The sequence below is a fragment of the Bombina bombina genome, chromosome 5 (assembly GCF_027579735.1).
Source record: "Bombina bombina isolate aBomBom1 chromosome 5, aBomBom1.pri, whole genome shotgun sequence".
NCBI lineage: Eukaryota > Metazoa > Chordata > Amphibia > Anura > Bombinatoridae > Bombina > Bombina bombina.
This window is the reverse complement of record NC_069503.1, coordinates 205206649-205223301: the sequence shown is the minus strand read 5'-3', so window position 1 is coordinate 205223301 and position 16653 is coordinate 205206649. Positions and strand designations below refer to the sequence as shown.

Genomic DNA, 16653 nt, shown 5'->3' with positions numbered 1-16653 from the left:
TGATGCTGAAGTGGTTTCTTTCAGGTTAAAGCTTGAACAACTTCGTGTTTTATTAAAGGAGGTTTTGATTACTTTGGACGACTCCGATATTCCTGTCATTGTCAACCCTAAAAAATCTAGCAAGCTAAATAGATATTTTTATGTACACTTTCCTGGAGAGGTGTTTCCAGTACCAGGCCGTGCTAAATTATTGCCCGACAATGGAAGAGACCTGGAATTCCTTTTTCTCAATCTCCAGTCTTTAGGAAGATGTTCCCGGTGACAGACTCTATAAAGGAGTCGTGACAAACTGTCCCCAAAGTAGAAGGGGCTATTTCTACCCTGACCAAGAGAACTATTATTCTTATTGAAGATAGTTGCTCTTTCAAAGACCCTATGGATAAGAAGCTATAAGCTTTCTTAAAGAAAATGTATATTCATCAGGGTTTGCAATGGCAACCGGCGGTATGTATTGCTACTGTGACAAGTGCGGCAGCTTATTGGTTTGACGCTTTGTCTGAGTCCCTCCAAGCAAAAACTCATTTGGAGGAGATTCAGGATAGGATTAAGGCTCTCGAGTTAGCCAATTTCTTTATTACTGACGCTTCTTTACAAGTTATTAAATTGGGAGCCAAAATATCTGGTTTCGCAATTTTGACACGTAGAGGGCTATGGCTGAATTCTTCGCTTGCCACAGCTTACAGAATTTTTTCAAAGATCCTGAAAGCTCTGTTGGCAGTAATTCGGTCCCAGGGAATTGCTGTGGCACCTTATCTGGACGACATTCTGGTTCAGGCGCCATCTTTTTAACTAGCAAAATCTCATACAGAGATCTTGTTGTCTTTTCTTTGTTCCCACGGATGGAAGGTGTATTTGGAGAAGCGTTCTCTTGTTGCGGCTACAAGGGTGGTCTTCTTAGGATACATTATAGATTCCCTATTGATGAAAATATTTCTGACGTAGGTCAGAAGAGCCAAGATTCTTTCCTCTTGCCTATCTCTAGATTCTGCTGTACGGCCACCAGTGGCCCAATGTATGGAGGTAATTGGTTTGATGGTGGCTTCCATGGACATAGTTCCCTTTGCTCGATTACATTTGAGAGCTATGCATGCTCGGTCAATGGATCGGGGATTATGCAGACCTGTCATAGAGGATAGTTCTGGATCAATCAACAAAAGACTCTGCCGTGGTGGCTGTCTCAAGAACATCTGTCCCAGGGGACATGCATTCAGAGATCCTCATGGGTAGTTGTGACCACGGACACAGCCTGATTGGTTAGGGAGCAGTCTGGGACACGTTGAAGGCACAGGGACTCTAGTCTCAGGAGTAATCTGCTCTCCCCATAAACATATTGGAGTTGAGATCGATCTTCAATGCCTTGATGGCTTGGCCTCAACTGGCTTTAGCCCGGTTTATCAGGTTCCAGTCGGACAACATAACATCAGTGGCTTACATCTACCACCAGGGGGGAACTCAGATTTCCATAGCCATGAAGGAGGGGGCGCGAATCAATCAGTAGGCAGAGGCTCACAATTGCTGTCTATCTGCTATCCACATCCCAGGAGTGGACATTTGGGAAGTGGATTTCCTGAGCAGACAGACTTTCCATCCCGGGGAGTGGGAACTCCATCCGGAAGTGTTCTCCAGGTTAACAACCAAATGGGGGTTACTGGAATTGGATCTGATGGCGTCTCGTCAGAACGCCAAGCTCCCAAAGTACGATACAAGGTCGAGTGATCCTCAGGCCTATCTGATAGATTCTCTGGCAGTTTCTTGGAACTTCTGGTTGGCATATCTGTTTCCTCTGTTTGCTCTCCTTCCACAATTCATTGCTCGGATCAAGCAGGAGAGAGCGTCAGTGATTCTAATAGCTCTTGCATGGCCTCGCAGGATCTGTTACGCAGATCTAGTAGAAATGTTGTCTCTACCTCCGTGGATACTCCCTCTGAGGAAGGACCTTCTACTTCAGGGGCCCTTTCTTCATCCAAATCTCGTTTCTCTGAAGCTGACTGCTTGGAGATTGAACGCTTAATTTTAGCTAAGCGTGGTTTCTCTTGTTAAGTGTATTCAGTCCACGGATCATCCATTACTTATGGGATATATTCCCTTCCCAACAGGAAGTTGCAAGAGGATCACCCAAAGCAGAGCTGCTATATAGCTCCTCCCCTCACATGTCATATCCAGTCATTCTCTTGCAACTCTCAACATAGTAGGAAGGTGTGAGAGGAGTGTGGAGTTTTTATACTTAATTATTTCTTCAATCAAAAGTTTGTTATTTTAAATGGCACCGGAGTGTGCTGTTTTTCTCTCAGGCAGTATTTAGAAGAAGAATCTGCCTGCGTTTTCTATGATCTTAGCAGAAGTAATTAAGATCCACTGGCTGTTCTCGCACATTCTGAGAAGTGGGGTAACTTCAGAAAGGGAATAGCATGCGGGGTCCCCTGCAGATGAGGTATGTGCAGTAAAATATTTTTCTAAGGAATGGAATTGACTAAGAAAATACTGCCGATACCGATGTAATGTAAGTACAGCCTTAAATGCAGTAGTAGCGACTGGTATCAGGCTGATGAATGTATGTGCAGTAAAGTAATTTTCTAAGGAATGGAATTTGACTAAGAAAATACTGTTAATACTGAAGTAATGTATGAGCCTTAACTGCAGTAGAAGCGACTGGTAGCAGGCTTATTGATAACACTACATAACTTTTAAAATGTATGTTTAAAACGTTTACTGGCATGTTATTCGTTTTTGTGAGGTACTTTGGTGATAAATCTTTTGGGGCATGATTTTTTTCCATGAGTTTTTCCACATGGCTGACGTATATTTCTGTATAGAAACGGTTAACTGAGGTTTCCCACTGTTGTAATATGAGTGTGAGCGGCCTATTTTAGAGCTTTTTTGCACATTAAAAATTGAGTCACAGTCTTCCTGCTTCTTCCTCCTTGATCCAGGACGTCTCTAGAGAGCTCAGGGGTCTTCAAAATTCATTTTGAGGGAGGTAATCAGTCACAGCAGACCTGTGACAGTGTGTTTGACTGTGATAAAAACGTTAATTGTTAAATTAATTATCCATTTTGGGTATTAAGGGGTTAATCATCCATTTACTAGTGGGTGCAATCCTTTGCTAACTTAATACATTTACTGTGAAAATTTGGTTGCTATAACTGATTTGGTTCATTGTTATTTCAACTGTGACAGTTTTTTTGTGCTTCTTAAAGGCGCAGTTGCGTCTTTTATATTGCTTGTAAACTTATTTGAAAGGATTTTCCAAGCTTGCTAGTCTCATTGCTAGTCTGTTTAAACATGTCTAACACAGATGAATCTGTTTGTTCACTATGTTTGAAGGCCAATGTGGAGCCCCATAGAAATATGTGTACTAAATGTATTGATGTCACTTTAAATAAAAGTCAGTCTTTATCTGTAAAGAAATTATCACCAGACAACGAGGGGGAAGTTATGCCGACTAACTCTCCTCACGTGTCAGTACCTTCGCCTCCCGCTCAGGAGGCGCGTGATATTGTGGCGCCAAGTACATCAGAGAGGCCCATACAAATCACTTTGCAAGACATGGCTACTGTTATGACAGAGGTATTATCTAAATTGCCAGAATTAAGAGGCAAGCACGATAGCTCTGGGTTAAGAACAGAGCGCGCTGATGATGTGAGAGCCATGTCCAATACTGCGTCACAATTTGCAGAACATGAGGACGGAGAGCTTCATTCTGTGGGTGACGGATCTGATCCAGGGAGACCGGATTCAGAGATTTCTAATTTTAAATTTAAGCTTGAGAACCTCCGTGTATTGCTAGGGGAGGTATTAGCGGCTCTGAATGATTGTAACATGGTTGCAATTCCAGAGAAATTATGTAGGCTGGATAGATACTATGCGGTGCCGGTGTGTACTGACGTTTTTCCTATACCTAAAAGGCTTACAGAGATTATTAGCAAGGAGTGGGATAGACCTGGTGTGCCCTTTTCCCCTCCTCCGATATTTAAGAAAATGTTTCCAATAGACGCCACCACACGAGACTTATGGCAGACGGTCCCTAAGGTGGAGGGAGCAGTTTCTACTTTAGCTAAACGTACCACTATCCCGGTGGAGGATAGTTGTGCTTTTTCGGATCCAATGGATTAAAAATTAGAAGGTTACCTTAAGAAAATGTTTGTTCAACAAGTTTTATCTTACAGCCCCTTGCATGCATTGCGCCTGTCACTGCTGCTGCGGCATTCTGGTTTGAGTCTCTGGAAGAGGCCATTCGCACAGCTCCATTGGATGAGATTATGGACAAGCTTAAAGCACTTAAGCTAGGTAACGCATTTGTTTCTGATGCCGTTGTACATTTAACCAAACTAACGGCTAAGAACTCCGGATTCGCCATCCAGGCGCGCAGAGCGCTATGGCTTAAATCCTGGTCAGCTGACGTGACTTCTAAATCTAAATTGCTTAATATTACTTTCAAAAGGCAGACCTTATTCGGGCCCGGCTTGAAAGAAATTATTGCTGACATTACTGGAGGTAAGGGTCATACTCTTCCTCAGGACAGGGCCAAATCAAAGGCCAAACAGTCTAATTTTCGTGCCTTTCGTAACTTCAAGGCAGGAGCAGCATCAACTTCCTCCGCTCCAAAACAGGAAGGAACTGTTGCTCGTTACAGACAGGGCTGGAAAGCTAACCAGTCCTGGAACAAGGGCAAGCAGGCCAGAAAACCTACTTCTGCCCCTAAGACAGCATGAAGAGAGGGCCCCCTATCCGGAAACGGATCTAGTGGGGGGCAGACTTTCTCTCTTCGCCCAGGCTTGGGCAAGAGATGTCCAGGATCCCTGGGCGTTGGAGATCATATCTCAGGGATATCTTCTGGACTTCAAAGCTTCTCCTCCACAAGGGAGATTTCATCTTTCAAGGTTATCAGCAAACCAAATAAAGAAAGAGGCATTTCTACGCTGTGTACAAGACCCCTTAGTAATGGGGGTGATCCACCCAGTTCCGCGGACGGAACAAGGGCAAGGGTTTTACTCGAATCTGTTTGTGGTTCCCAAGAAAGAGGGAACCTTCAGACCAATCTTGGACCTAAAAATCTTAAACAAATTCCTAAGAGTTCCATCATTCAAGATGGAAACTATTCGAACCATCCTACCCATGATCCAAGAGGTTCAATACATGACCACAGTGGACTTAAAGGATGCCTACCTTCACATACCGATTCACAAAGATCATTATCGGTACCTAAGATTTGCCTTTCTAGACAGGCATTACCAGTTTGTAGCTCTTCCCTTCGGGTTAGCTACGGCCCGAGAATTTTTACAAAGGTTCTGGGCTCACTTCTGGCGGTGCTAAGAGCGCGAGGCATATCGGTGGCTCCGTACCTAGACGACATTCTGATACAAGCGTCAAGTTTTCAAATTGCCAAGTCTCATACAGAGATAGTTCTGGCATTCCTGAGGTCGCATGGGTGGAAGGTGAACCTGGAAAAGAGTTCTCTATTACCACTCACAAGAGTTCCCTTCCTGGGGACTCTTATAGATTCTATAGAGATGAAGATTTACCTGACGGAGTCCAGGTTATTAAAGCTTCTGAATGCTTGCCTTGTCCTTCATTCCATTCCACGCCCGTCAGTAGCTCAGTGCATGGAAGTAATCAGCTTAATGGTAGCGGCAATGGACATAGTACCATTTGCGCGCCTGCATCTCAGACCACTGCAATTATGCATGCTAAGTCAGTGGAATGGGGATTACTCAGATTTGTCCCCTCTACTAAATCTGGATCAAGAGACCAGAGATTCTCTTCTCTGGTGGCTTTCTCGGGTCCATCTGTCCAAGGGGATGACCTTTCGCAGGCCAGATTGGACGATTGTAACAACAGATGCCAGCCTTCTAGGTTGGGGTGCAGTCTGGAACTCCACTGAAGGCTCAGGGATTATGGACTCAGGAGGAGAAACTCCTCCCAATAAATATTCTGGAGTTGAGAGCAATATTCAATGCTCTTCTAGCTTGGCGTCAGTTAGCAACACTGAGATTCATCAGATTTCAGTCGGACAACATCACGACTGTGGCTTACATCAACCATCAAGGGGGAACCAGGAGTTCCCTAGCGATGTTAGAAGTCTCAAAGATAATTCGCTGGGCAGAGTCTCACTCTTGCCACCTGTCAGCGATCTACATCCCAGGCGTGGAGAACTGAGAGGCGGACTTTCTAAGTCGCCAGACTTTTCATCCGGGGTAGTGGGAACTTCATCCGGAGGTTTTCGCTCAACTGATTCATCGTTGGGGCAAACCAGAACTGGATCTCATGGCGTCTCGCCAGAACGCCAAGCTTCCTTGTTACGGATCCAGGGACCCGGGAGCGGCGCTGATAGATGCTCTGGCAGCCCCTTGGGTTTTCAACATGGCTTATGTGTTTCCACCATTTCCGCTGCTACCTCGACTGATTGCCAAGATCAAACAGGAGAGAGCATCGGTGATTCTGATAGCGCCTGCGTGGCCACGCAGGACCTGGTATGCAGACCTAGTGGACATGTCGTCCTGTCCACCATGGTCTCTGCCTCTGAGGCAGGACCTTCTAATACAAGGTCCTTTCAACCATCCAAATCTAATTTCTCTGAGGCTGACTGCATGGAGATTGAACGCTTGATCCTATCAAAGCGTGGCTTCTCGGAGTCAGTTATTGATACCTTAATACAGGCACGGAAGCCTGTTACCAGAAAAATTTACCATAAGATATGGCGTAAATATTTATATTGGTGCGAATCCAAGAATTACTCATGGAGTAAGGTTATGATTCCTAGGATATTGTGCTTTCTACAAGAGGGTTTAGAAAAGGGCTTATCTGCTAGTTCGTTAAAGGGACAGATTTCTGCTCTGTCTATTCTCTTACACAAACGTCTGGCAGAAGTTCCAGACGTCCAGGTTTTTTGTCAGGCTTTGGCTAGGATTAAGACTGTTGCTCCTCCGTGGAGCTTAAACTTGGTTCTTAATGTTCTTCAAGGGGTTCCGTTTGAACCCATTCATTCCATTGATATTAAGCTTTTATCTTGGAAAGTTCTGTTTTTGATGGCTATTTCCTCGGCTCGAAGAGTCTCTGAGTTATCTGCCTTACATTGTGATTCTCCTTATCTGATTTTCCATTCAGACAAGGTAGTTCTGCGTACTAAACCTGGGTTTTTACCTAAGGTAGTTTCTAACAGGAATATCAATCAGGAGATTGTTGTTCCATCATTATGTCCTAATCCTTCTTCAAAGAAGGAACGACTTTTGCATAATCTGGACGTAGTCCGTGCCCTGAAGTTCTATTTACAGGCAACTAAAGATTTTCGTCAAACTTCTTCCCTGTTTGTCGTGTACTCTGGACAGAGGAGAGGTCAAAAAGCTTCGGCAACCTCTCTCTCCTTTTGGCTTCGTAGCATAATACGTTTAGCTTATGAGACTGCTGGACAGCAGCCCCCTGAAAGAATTACAGCTCATTCCACTAGAGCTGTGGCTTCCACCTGGGCCTTTAAGAATGAGGCCTCTGTTGAACAGATTTGCAAGGCTGCAACTTGGTCTTCGCTTCACACTTTTTCAAAATTTTACAAATTTGACACTTTTGCTTCTTCGGAGGCTGTTTTTGGGAGAAAGGTTCTACAGGCAGTGGTTCCTTCCGTTTAAGTTCCTGCCTTGTCCCTCCCATCATCCGTGTACTTTAGCTTTGGTATTGGTATCCCATAAGTAATGGATGATCCGTGGACTGAATACACTTAACAAGAGAAAACATAATTTATGCTTACCTGATAAATTTATTTCTCTTGTAGTGTATTCAGTCCACGGCCCGCCCTGTCTTTTTTAAGGCAGATCTAAATTTTAATTAAAACTCCAGTCACCACTGCTCCCTATGGTTTCTCCTTTCTTGTCTTGTTTCGGTCGAATGACTGGATATGACATGTGAGGGGAGGAGCTATATAGCAGCTCTGCTTTGGGTGATCCTCTTGCAACTTCCTGTTGGGAAGGGAATATATCCCATAAGTAATGGATGATCCGTGGACTGAATACACTACAAGAGAAAAATATTTATCAGGTAAGCATAAATTGTTTTTTCCGAGCCGGTCATTGAGATCATGATTCGGGCTCGTAAGCCTGTCACTAGAAAGATTTACCATAAGATATGGCATAAATATCTTTATTGTTGTGAGTCTAAGGGATATTCTTGGAGTAGGGTCAGGATCCCAATAATTTTGTCTTTTTTCCAGGAAAGCCTGGAGAAGGGGTTGTCTGTTAGTACCCTAAAGGGTCAGATCTCTGCACAATCTATTTTGTTGCACAAGCGCCTGGCAGACGCGCCAGATGTGCAATCCTTTTGTCAGTCCTTGATTAGAATCAGGCCTGTGTTTAAATCCATTGCTCCACCTTGGAGCCTTAACCTTATTCTTAAAGTTTTGCAACAGGCTCAGTTTGAGCCAATGCATTCCATAGATATTAAGTTATCTTGGAAGGTTTTGTTTCTTACTGCTATTTCTTCTGCTCTGAGGGTTTCTGAACTGTCAGCTTTGCAGTGTGATTCTCCTTATCTCATATTTCATGCAGATAAGGCAGTTCTTCGTAACAAGTTTGTTTTTCTTCCTAAGGTTGTTTCGGACAAAAATATTAATCAGGAAATTGTTGTTCCTTTTTGTCCTAATCCTTCTTCTCATAAGGAACATTTGTTACGCAACCTTGATGTTGTGCAGGACAGCAACCTCCTGAGAGAATTACGGCTCATTCTACTAGGGCTGTTTCTTCTTCTTGGGCCTTCAAGAATGGAGCCTCTGTAGAACAGATTTGCAAGGCTGCGACCTTCTTTACACACTTTTTTCAAAGTTTTATAAATGTTATACTTTTGCCTCTTTTGGGAGAAAGGTTTTGCAAGCGGTGGTGCTTTCTGTTTAGGTTACCTGTCTTGTCCCTCCCTAATCTTCAGTGTCCTCTAGCTTGGGTATTGATTCCCAACAATAATTGATGATTCCGTGGACTCACAAAATTTATGCTTACCTGATAAATGTATTTATTTCTAGACACAGTGAGTCCACGGCCCACCCTTAATTTCAGACAGTTTTTTTTATCTTAACCTCAGGCACCTCTACACCTTGTGTTATTTACTTTCTCTCCTTTTTCCTTTGGTCGAATGACTGGATTTTGGGAAGGGAAGCGATCCCTAACAGCTTTGCTGTGGTGCTCTTTGCCGCCTCCTGCTGGCCTGGAGTGATATTCCCAACAGTAATTGATGATTTTGTGGACTCGCCATGTCTAGAAATAAATTCATTTATCAGGTAAGCATAAATTTTGTTTTTTAAAAATTTTATTAATTTATCAGGTAAGTTTAAATGTTTTACTATGTCCGATCACTATAAAGAGAGAGACCTTTACAAAATTACTGCAATACAGATAACGTTTCCGTTGAGCTTAGTCATCATACTTTCTATAATTTTTTAATGAAGTGATTAGTAGATGAAAATGTTATACACATTTTGAACTAACCAAATTTTAGTTTTTCATTTTAGCATTTTTGAGATTTTCTGTATATTTATCAGGATTTGTTTAATTACATTTGTAGGAATCCTGGCAAATCACATTTGCGGCATACAATACCTAATACAGATAGAGGGACAGGACTTCTTGATGGACCGACTATCTTTAACTTTACTGCTGATAGACTAATCAATGGTGTTAGGGGGCCACCAGCACGGCAGCAAGGACAAAACCGGACACGAATGCAAAGTGCAACAACCTTTGTAAAGAGAGATAATGGTACTGGTCGAATCGAACCAACAAATATTGAAACCTCTCCAGGACTTGGAAGAGGACGGTGAGTTATTCTAAAATAGTAAAATTGCTCCATAGTTTACAAAGTAAAAATCCCTTTTTGTGATCCAGTATTAAAGCATGCTTATTAACCTAAATGTATTGCTCTGTTGAAGTCCTATTCAGGAATGGTAGTGTTGGCTTGGAGTACAAAGAAATCTCTAATACGTCTTTAGGGGTACCTCACTTTTTATATGTTTATGTATTAGATTAGATAGAGAGAGAAAAACACTACCTTGATTATAGTATGCCTTACAAAGTCTGGGTTGTGTTGGATTTTGATTTATTGACAGAGTAGCTTTAAATATACTTTACTGGTGGATAAGATTTTGCTCTGGATGTCGGAGCCAGCCAAATTTGGTTACACTTCTTTTGTCTTCTATTATATACAAAACTTACCTGTTGGTTATCTTACCTAGGAAAGAATAAACATATTGGTTGTATGATCTCAAACCTTACTGTATATGGTGATAAATATCCACCATGTGTTTTCGTTTGTATATAAAACAGTGGAAACTGATAAAAGTCCAAATTTACATTTTCATGATCACAAAAAAGAAAAAAACTATTTACTTCTATTACCAGATTCACTTTATTCCGTATATTTTGTTGAAAAGTATATCTATGTAGACTCAGGATCATACAGAAGTCTTAATAACTATATGAAGTTTTTTTTACTTTGATTCTTAGCACACATTTGGTATTTTCATAGAGGGTTTTCAATTTGAAATGGCAACAATTTCTTGTTTAGTTTAAAAAAGTCCCACATTTTTTGAGGAGCACATGTAGACTAAAACCCATCAATGTCATGGATGCAAACATTTTAGAGAGAAAACTATTTTGGCTAATGAAAAGATATACTGCTAAATAGTTTGTGTCATCTCATCCTAAAAGTCAATAACGGTGCATAAAGCTCAATCTACAAGGGCAGATTCTATTTGGGTATTTCATGTGGTTATGTCTTCTGAAGACCTCTAGAAATTAGGGTCTTGTAACTTTTAAAGCACTAGAAGTTGGATTTGAAACTCCTAAACAATTTACTTCATTATTTTCTTGTGGTTCACTCCCTTGTATTAAATGTTTTCTCCTACATTGGTGTATCCGGTCCACGGCTTCATCCTTACTTGTGGGATATTCTCAATCCCTACAGGAAGTGGCAAAGAGAGCACACAGCAGAGCTGTCCATATAGCTCCCCTCAGGCTCCGCCCCCCAGTCATTCTCTTTGCCGCTCTAACTAGTAGCATCTCCACAGGGGTGGTAAAGAGTATGTGGTGTTTAGTTCTTTAAGTTCTTCAAGGGGTTCCGTTTGAACCTCTACATTCCATAGATATTAAGTTACTATCTTGGAAAGTTTTGTTGTTAGTAGCTATTTCTTCTGCTAGAAGAGTTTCTGAATTGTCTGCTTTGCAGTGTAATTGACCCTATCTGGTGTTTCATACAGATAAGGTCGTTTTACGTACCAAACCTGGTTTTCTTCCAAAAGTGGTTTCCAATAAGAATATCAACCAGGAAATAGTTCCTTCTCTGTGTCCTAATCCAGTTTCTAACAAGGAACGTCTGTTACACAATCTTGATGTGGCTGAAAAGCATCATCCGGTTGGCTTATGAGACTACTGGAAGGCAGCCTCCTGAACGAATTACAGCTCACTCTACTAGAGCTGTGGCTTCCACATGGGCTTTCAAGAATGAGGCTTCTGTTGAACAGATTTGCAAGGCAGCGACTTGGTCTTCACTGCATACGTTTGCCAAATTTTACAAATTCAATACTTTTGCTTCTTCGGGGGCTATTTTTGGGAGAAAGGTTTTGCAAGCAGTGGTGCCTTCCGTTTAGGTTACCTGACTTGTTCCCTCCCTTCATCCGTGTCCTAAAGCTTTGGTATTGGTTCCCACAAGTAAGGATGAAGCCGTGGACCGGATACACCAATGTAGGAGAAAACAGAATTTATGTTTACCTGATAAATTTCTTTCTCCTACGGTGTATCCGGTCCACGGCCCGCCCTGGCATTTTGGTCAGGTTTAAATTTATTTTTTGTAAACTACAGTCACCACTGCACCCTATGGTTCTCCTTTTCTCCTACATTGGTGTGTCCGGTCCACGGCTTCATCCTTACTTGTGGGATATTCTCTTCCCCTACAGGAAATGGCAAAGAGAGCACACAGCAAGAGCTGTCCATATAGCCCCCCCTCTGGCTCCGCCCCCCAGTCATTCTCTTTGCCGCTCTGAACAAGTAGCATCTCCACGGGGATGGTAAAGAGTATGTGGTGTTAGTTGTAGTTTTATTTCTTCTATCAAGAGTTTATTTTAAAATAGTGCCGGTTTGTACTATTTACTCTACAACCGAAAGTGATGAAGAGTTCTGTTAAAAGAGGAGTATGATTTTAGCAACAGTAACTAAAATCCATTGCTGTTCCCACGCAGGACTGTTGAAACCAGAGAACTTTAGTTGGGGGGAACAGTTTGCAGGCTTAACTGCTTCAGGTATGATCAGTCATTTTTCTAACAAGACCTAGTAATGCTAGAAGACTGTCATTTTCCCTTATGGGATCGGTAAGCCATTTTCTTTCTTGACACTATTGTGGGCTACATTGATTGATTTATATAGTATTTATATGACTTTTGGAGTGTTTTGTGACTTTGAAACACTTTTGGGAACGTTTTTATTACGCCTGGCAGTTGTTTAAACACCTAATCTAGTCAGGAAGGCTCATTTTCACGCCTCAGTTGCGCAGTTACTTCTGGAAGCAGTGCATGCAGCTTCATGTGAGAGGGTCCTGTGGCAATAAAAACGAATTCAGAAGGCTTATTTCTGTGGTGAATAACCCCCAAGGAAGGTAAAAGCCGCAGCAAAGGCTGTGACAGGGACTGTAGTGGGTTTAAACTGGTAAATTGAACAATTAGCTCCAATACTTTCAAAGCATTAAGACACTAGGGTGCAAATTTTGTAAAGATCGGATAATTCCTTCATAGTTTTTCAGACATTCAGTAATAAAGTGTGCTCTTTTTATTATTTAAAGAGACAGTAACGGTTTTGTTTATAAACGGTTTTATTGCATTAATAGCCTGCCAAAGTCTGTCTAACATGTCTATACCTTCAGATAGCATATGTTCTGTGTGTATGGAGGCCAAGGTGGTTCCCCCTTTAAATGTATGTTCAAATTGTGCCATGGCGTCCAAACAAAGTAAGGACAGTACTGTCACATTTAATAAGGTTGCCCAAGATGATTCTTCAAATGAAGGTAGTGGGGATAGTTCATCATCCTCTCCTTCTGTGTCAACACCAGTTTTGCCCGCGCAGGCGATACCTAGTACATCTAGCGCGCCAATGCTTGTTACTATGCAGCAATTAACTGCAGTAATGGATAATTCTATAGCAAATCTTTTATCCAAACTGCCAGCATTTCCCAGAAAACGTGATTGCTCAGTTTTAAATACAGAGGATGAGCAAGTGGGCGCTGACGATAATTTATCTGTTATACCCTCCCACCAGTCTGAATTGGCAGTGAGGGAGGGTCTGTCTGAGGGAGAAATTTCTGATTCAGGAAAAGTTTCTCAGCAGGCAGAACCTGATATCGTGGCATTTAAGTTAGAACATCTCCGTGCCCTGCTTAAGGAGGTGCTAACTACTCTTGATGATTGTGACTCTTTGGTGATCCCAGAGAAATTGTGCAAAATGGACAATGGTGCATGCTGATGCCTTTCCGATACCCAAGAGGGTGGCGGACATAGTGACCAAGTAGTGGGAGAAACCAGGTATACCTTTTGTCCCACCTCCTATATTTAAGAAAATGTTCCCCATTGTCGACCCCAGAAGGGACGCATGGCAAACAGTCCCTAAGGTTGAGGGGGCAGTTTCTACGTTGGCCAAGCTCACAACTATTCCCATTGAGGACAGTTGCGCTTTCAAATATCCTATGGATAAAAAATTGGAAGGATTGCTTAAAAAGATATTTGTTCAGCAAGGTTTCCTTCTTCAACCAATTTCGTGCATTAATCCTGTCACCACGGCAGCGTCTTTTTGGTTCGAGGAACTGGAAAATTCGCTCCAAAAGGAGACTCCATATGATGAAGTCATGGACAGAATTCACGCACTAAAGTTGGCTAATTCCTTTATTTTGGATGCCGCTTTTCAATTGGCTAAATTAGCGGCGAAAAATTCAGGTTTTGCAATAGTGGCGCGCAGAGCGCTTTGGCTAAAATCTTGGTCGGCGGATGTGTCGTGCAAAACAAAATTGCTTAATTTTCCTTTCAAGGGTAAGACCCTTTTCGGGCCGGAATTGAAGGAGATTATTTCAGACATCACTGGGGGAAAGGGCCATGCCCTCCCTCAGGATAGGCCTTTCAAGGCTAAGAACAAATCTAATTTTCGTTCCTTTCACAATTTCAGGAACGGACCTTCTACTAACTCTGCAGCCTCTAGTCAAGAGAGTAACACTTCCCAGCCTAAACCAGCATGGAAACCATTGCAAGGCTGGAACAAGGGTAAACAGGCAAAGAAGCCGGCTGCTGCTACCAAGACAGCATGAAGGGGTAGCCCCCGATCCGGGACCGGATCTAGAAGGGGCAGACTTTCTCTCTTTTCTCAGGCTTGGGCAAGAGATGTTCCGGATCCCTGGGCACTAGAAATAGTCTCTCAGGGGTATCTTCTAGAGTTCAAGGAACTTCCTCCAAGGGGAAGGTTCCACATGTCTCGCTTATCTTCAGACCAGATAAAGAGACAGGCATTCTTACATTCCGTAGGAGACCTATTAAAGATGGGAGTGATGCACCCAGTTCCAACAGCGGAACAAGGTCTGGGTTTTTACTCAAACCTGTTTGTAGTTCCCAAAAAAGAGGGAACTTTCAGGCCAATTCTGGATCTAAAAATTCTAAACAAATTCCTCAGAGTTCCATCATTCAAAATGGAAACCATTCGGACAATTTTACCAACAATACAGGAGGGTCAATATATGACTACCATGGACTTAAAGGATGCGTACCTGCATATTCCTATCCACAAAGATCATCATCAGTTCCTGAGGTTCGCCTTTCTGGACAAACATTACTAGTTTGTGGCTCTTCCATTCGGTTTAGCCACTGCTCCCAGAATTTTCACAAAGGTGCTAGGGTCCCTTCTAGCGGTTCTAAGACCGAGGGGCATTGCTGTAGCACCTTACCTAGACGACATTCTAATCCAAGCGTCGTCCCTTTCCAAAGCAAGGGCTCATACAGACATTGTTTTAGCCTTTCTCAGGTCTCACGGGTGGAAGGTGAACATAGAAAAGAGTTCCCTGTCCCCGTCCACAAGGGTTCCCTTTCTGGGAACAATAATAGATTCTGTAGAAATGAAGATTTCTCTTGTTAAGTGTATTCAGTCCACGGATCATCCATTACTTATGGGATATATTCCCTTCCCAACACCTCACACCTCAGCTATGGTTTGGCACTATGCATTTATTTAAAGTTCTAAATATATGTATTGTGCTTATATTTGCCATGAGTCAGGTTCATGTATTTCCTTCTGCAGACTGTCAGTTTAATATTTGGGGAAAATAAACATTTCTTTCATGTAATTAGCAAGAGTCCATGAGCTAGTGACGTATGGGATATACATTCCTACCAGGAGGGGCAAAGTTTCCCAAACCTCAAAATGCCTATAAATACACCCCTCACCACACCCACAAATTAGTTTTACAAACTTTGCCTCCCATGGAAGTGGTGAAGTAAGTTTGTGCTAGATTCTACGTTGATATGCGCTTCGCAGCAGGCTGGAGCCCGGTTTTCCTCTCAGTGTGCAGTGAATGTCAGAGGGATGTGAAGAGAGTATTGCCTATTTGAATTCAATGATCTCCTTCTACAGGGTCTATTTCATAGGTTCTCTGTTATCGGTCGTAGAGATTCATCTCTTACCTCCCTTTTCAGATCGACGATATACTCTTATATATACCATTACCTCTACTGATTCTCGTTTCAGTACTGGTTTGGCTTTCTGCTACATGTAGATGAGTGTCCTGGGGTAAGTAAGTCTTATTTTATGACACTCTAAGCTATGGTTGGGCACTTTTATATAAAGTTCTAAATATATGTGTTTAAACATTTATTTGCCTTGATTCAGGATGTTCAACGTTCCTTATTTCAGACAGTCAGTTTCATATTTGGGATAAATGCATATGAATATTCTTACCTTAAAATTTGACCTTTTTTTTCCTGTCGGCTGTTAGGCTCGCGGGGGCTGAAAATGCTTCATTTTATTGCGTCATTCTTGGCACGGACTTTTTTGGCGCCAAAATTTTCTGTGTCATTTGCGGCGTTGTACTTGTCGCCAGAAGTTGCGTCGTGTTTTTTACGTTTTTGCGCCAAAAGTGTCGGCGTTACCGGATGTGGCGTCATTTTTGGCGCCAAAAGCATTTAGGCGCCAATTAATGTGGGCGTCTTTTTTGGCGCTAAAAAATATGGGCGTCATTATTGTCTCCACAATATTTAAGTCTCATTTATTTATTTGCTTCTGGTTGCTAGAAGCTGGGTCATTGGCATTTTTTCCCATTCCTGAAACTGTCATTTAAGGAATTTGATCAATTTTGCTTTATATGTTGTTTTTTCTATTACATATTGCAAGATGTCTCAGCTTGACCCTGAATCAGAAGCTACTTCTGGAAAATCGCTGCCTGATGCTGGATCTACCAAAGTTAAGTGTATTTGTTGTAAACTTGTGGTAACTGTTTCTCCGGCTGTTGTTTGTGATGAATGTCATGACAAACTTTCTAATGCAGATAATATTTCCTTTAGTAATGTTCCATTACCTGTTGCTGTTCCATCAACATCTAATATTCAGGGTGTCCCTGTTAACATAAGAGATTTTGTTTCTAAATCTATTAAGAAGGCTATGTCTG

At 42.2% G+C, this 16653-nt stretch overlaps 1 protein-coding gene across 1 annotated transcript in view; it reads left to right on the top strand.

Moving 5' to 3' along the window:
• LARP4B (La ribonucleoprotein 4B) overlaps window positions 1–16653 on the top strand; it is a 921178-nt gene that overhangs the window by 673760 nt on the left and 230765 nt on the right. Inside the window, exon 11 of the mRNA XM_053715674.1 lies at window positions 9538–9789. Within this exon, the coding sequence (XP_053571649.1) occupies window positions 9538–9789 (252 nt within the window). The remainder of the gene's footprint in view (window positions 1–9537; window positions 9790–16653) is intronic.